The sequence below is a fragment of the Anopheles coustani genome, chromosome 3 (genome assembly GCF_943734705.1).
Source record: "Anopheles coustani chromosome 3, idAnoCousDA_361_x.2, whole genome shotgun sequence".
In the NCBI taxonomy this organism is placed as follows: Eukaryota; Metazoa; Arthropoda; class Insecta; order Diptera; family Culicidae; genus Anopheles; species Anopheles coustani.
Window position 1 is genome coordinate 58,098,013 of NC_071288.1, and position 1,573 is coordinate 58,099,585.

The following is a 1,573-nucleotide window of genomic DNA, read 5'->3' on the forward strand; positions in this document are numbered from 1 at the left end:
GAAACTAAACCCTATTGAGCTGATATGGATTCCACATTTCACGTTTTATTGCCGAACATGATCTTCCACCTTTTCAAGGGGGATCCACCATCAGAATACATTATCTCACAATAAGCGATAAAAATATTTATCGTGGGACATGATTCGTTTCTTCTATCCGAGTGCGCAATCGATGTTCACTGTTTTGCTGCAGCCTTGCGCTTCGCTACCTGACCTTAAGGAAGTCCGTTGCGGAAACGACGGAATACCACTTTAAGGTAGCGCATCCGGCCGGTGCCAGTAGTCTTCCTGCCCATGGCCTTCTCTGACCATTTATCTGTAAAATTGAAACAAATACCACCATTAATTCGAATTCTTGCATAATAAACCATCGTGTGGATCAAAGAAGCAGTTATTGTATTATATATATTATTGTTACTACAATAAGCATTGGCAATGCGTTATTGGATACTGTTTCAAGATTATACTCTATAACCTCTGCCGCTTGGAAAGAAAAGGATAGTAATACCTGAATGAGTGATATTAAAAGACATCTTTTCTTGGAGTAGTTGATTATTTCCAACGATTGTGGTCACATTTCGCCACGCTTGGAAAGGATACTTACAAGATCGGATTTTTGCTGCCGGATAGCCGCATCGCGAACAAGTATGCTTCTGAATATGGTATGACGATTTACCACAGCGACGGCACAACGTGTGGGACTTGTTGTAGCGCTTACCAAAGCTAGAAGTACCTTTGGTCTAGAAAAGAAAGTGTTTACAATTAGTTGGCTAAATAATAATTGATATAAAGATAAAACACAGCCCGATGGTAAAGCGTGGTTGAATCCTGAGATAATCGAGGATTGTGATGTGTGTTATGAACTTCAAATCAATTCGCAGCCTGATTGTGCATGTTTCTTCTACGTTTATTGTGCATCTAAATAATGTGGTCCTAACGGATTTAGGACGTAGCGTTGGAGAATAACGTTGAATTTCCGTTTAGTGTGCACGTAATTTTTATGACATAAACTTGATACATACCATTTTGAAGAGTTATCTCCGTAGTAGAACTACTTTGATTATGCGATCTCATCAGCAACCAATGAAATTAGTGTTGGCAGAATCGGGACTCGGAAGATTCGAAGATTCGATCCCTAGACGGATTCCAAAGATTCGAATCCCATCTGACAGAATCTAACCGCGTGACTACATTAGGCGTACCATACCAAAAAACTGGTACGCTCCAAGTGTCAAAAACCGATTTTTCTATCAGAATCGAGCGATGCAAGTGTAGTCACAAAACCTCTCACTCTAACCCTATGCTTTGTCCCGCTCACCTTATGTATTCAAACTGAATCCAGCAGTTTACGGTTACAGATGGTAATTACAGGCAAATAAAATCAATAAGATTCGTTTTACTACAGTGTTTCACGACTTAGAAAAGATTAGAATAATTTTATCAACGGATTGAATGCTGTATAACTTCTTTCGGCTAAACCTCAAACGGTGGCAAACCGAAAAAGAGAGTTTGTTATTATTTTTAAAAATAAGGGGGGCCCTAGGGCCCCCCTCATACCGCACCCCTAGATTGA

General features: G+C 39.9%; 1 protein-coding gene across 1 annotated transcript; it reads right to left on the reverse strand.

Annotated features, from left to right (window-relative positions):
- Positions 1–1,100, reverse strand: LOC131272126 (large ribosomal subunit protein eL37A-like). The gene is made up of 3 exons (XM_058273765.1): positions 1,023–1,100; positions 605–740; positions 1–316 (listed from the first exon to the last, which is right to left on the reverse strand). Exons 1-3 carry the CDS (start codon positions 1,023–1,025, stop codon positions 216–218), a joined length of 240 nt encoding a protein of 79 aa, XP_058129748.1. The 5' UTR covers positions 1,026–1,100; the 3' UTR covers positions 1–215.
- Positions 1,101–1,573: the final 473 nt, after the last annotated feature.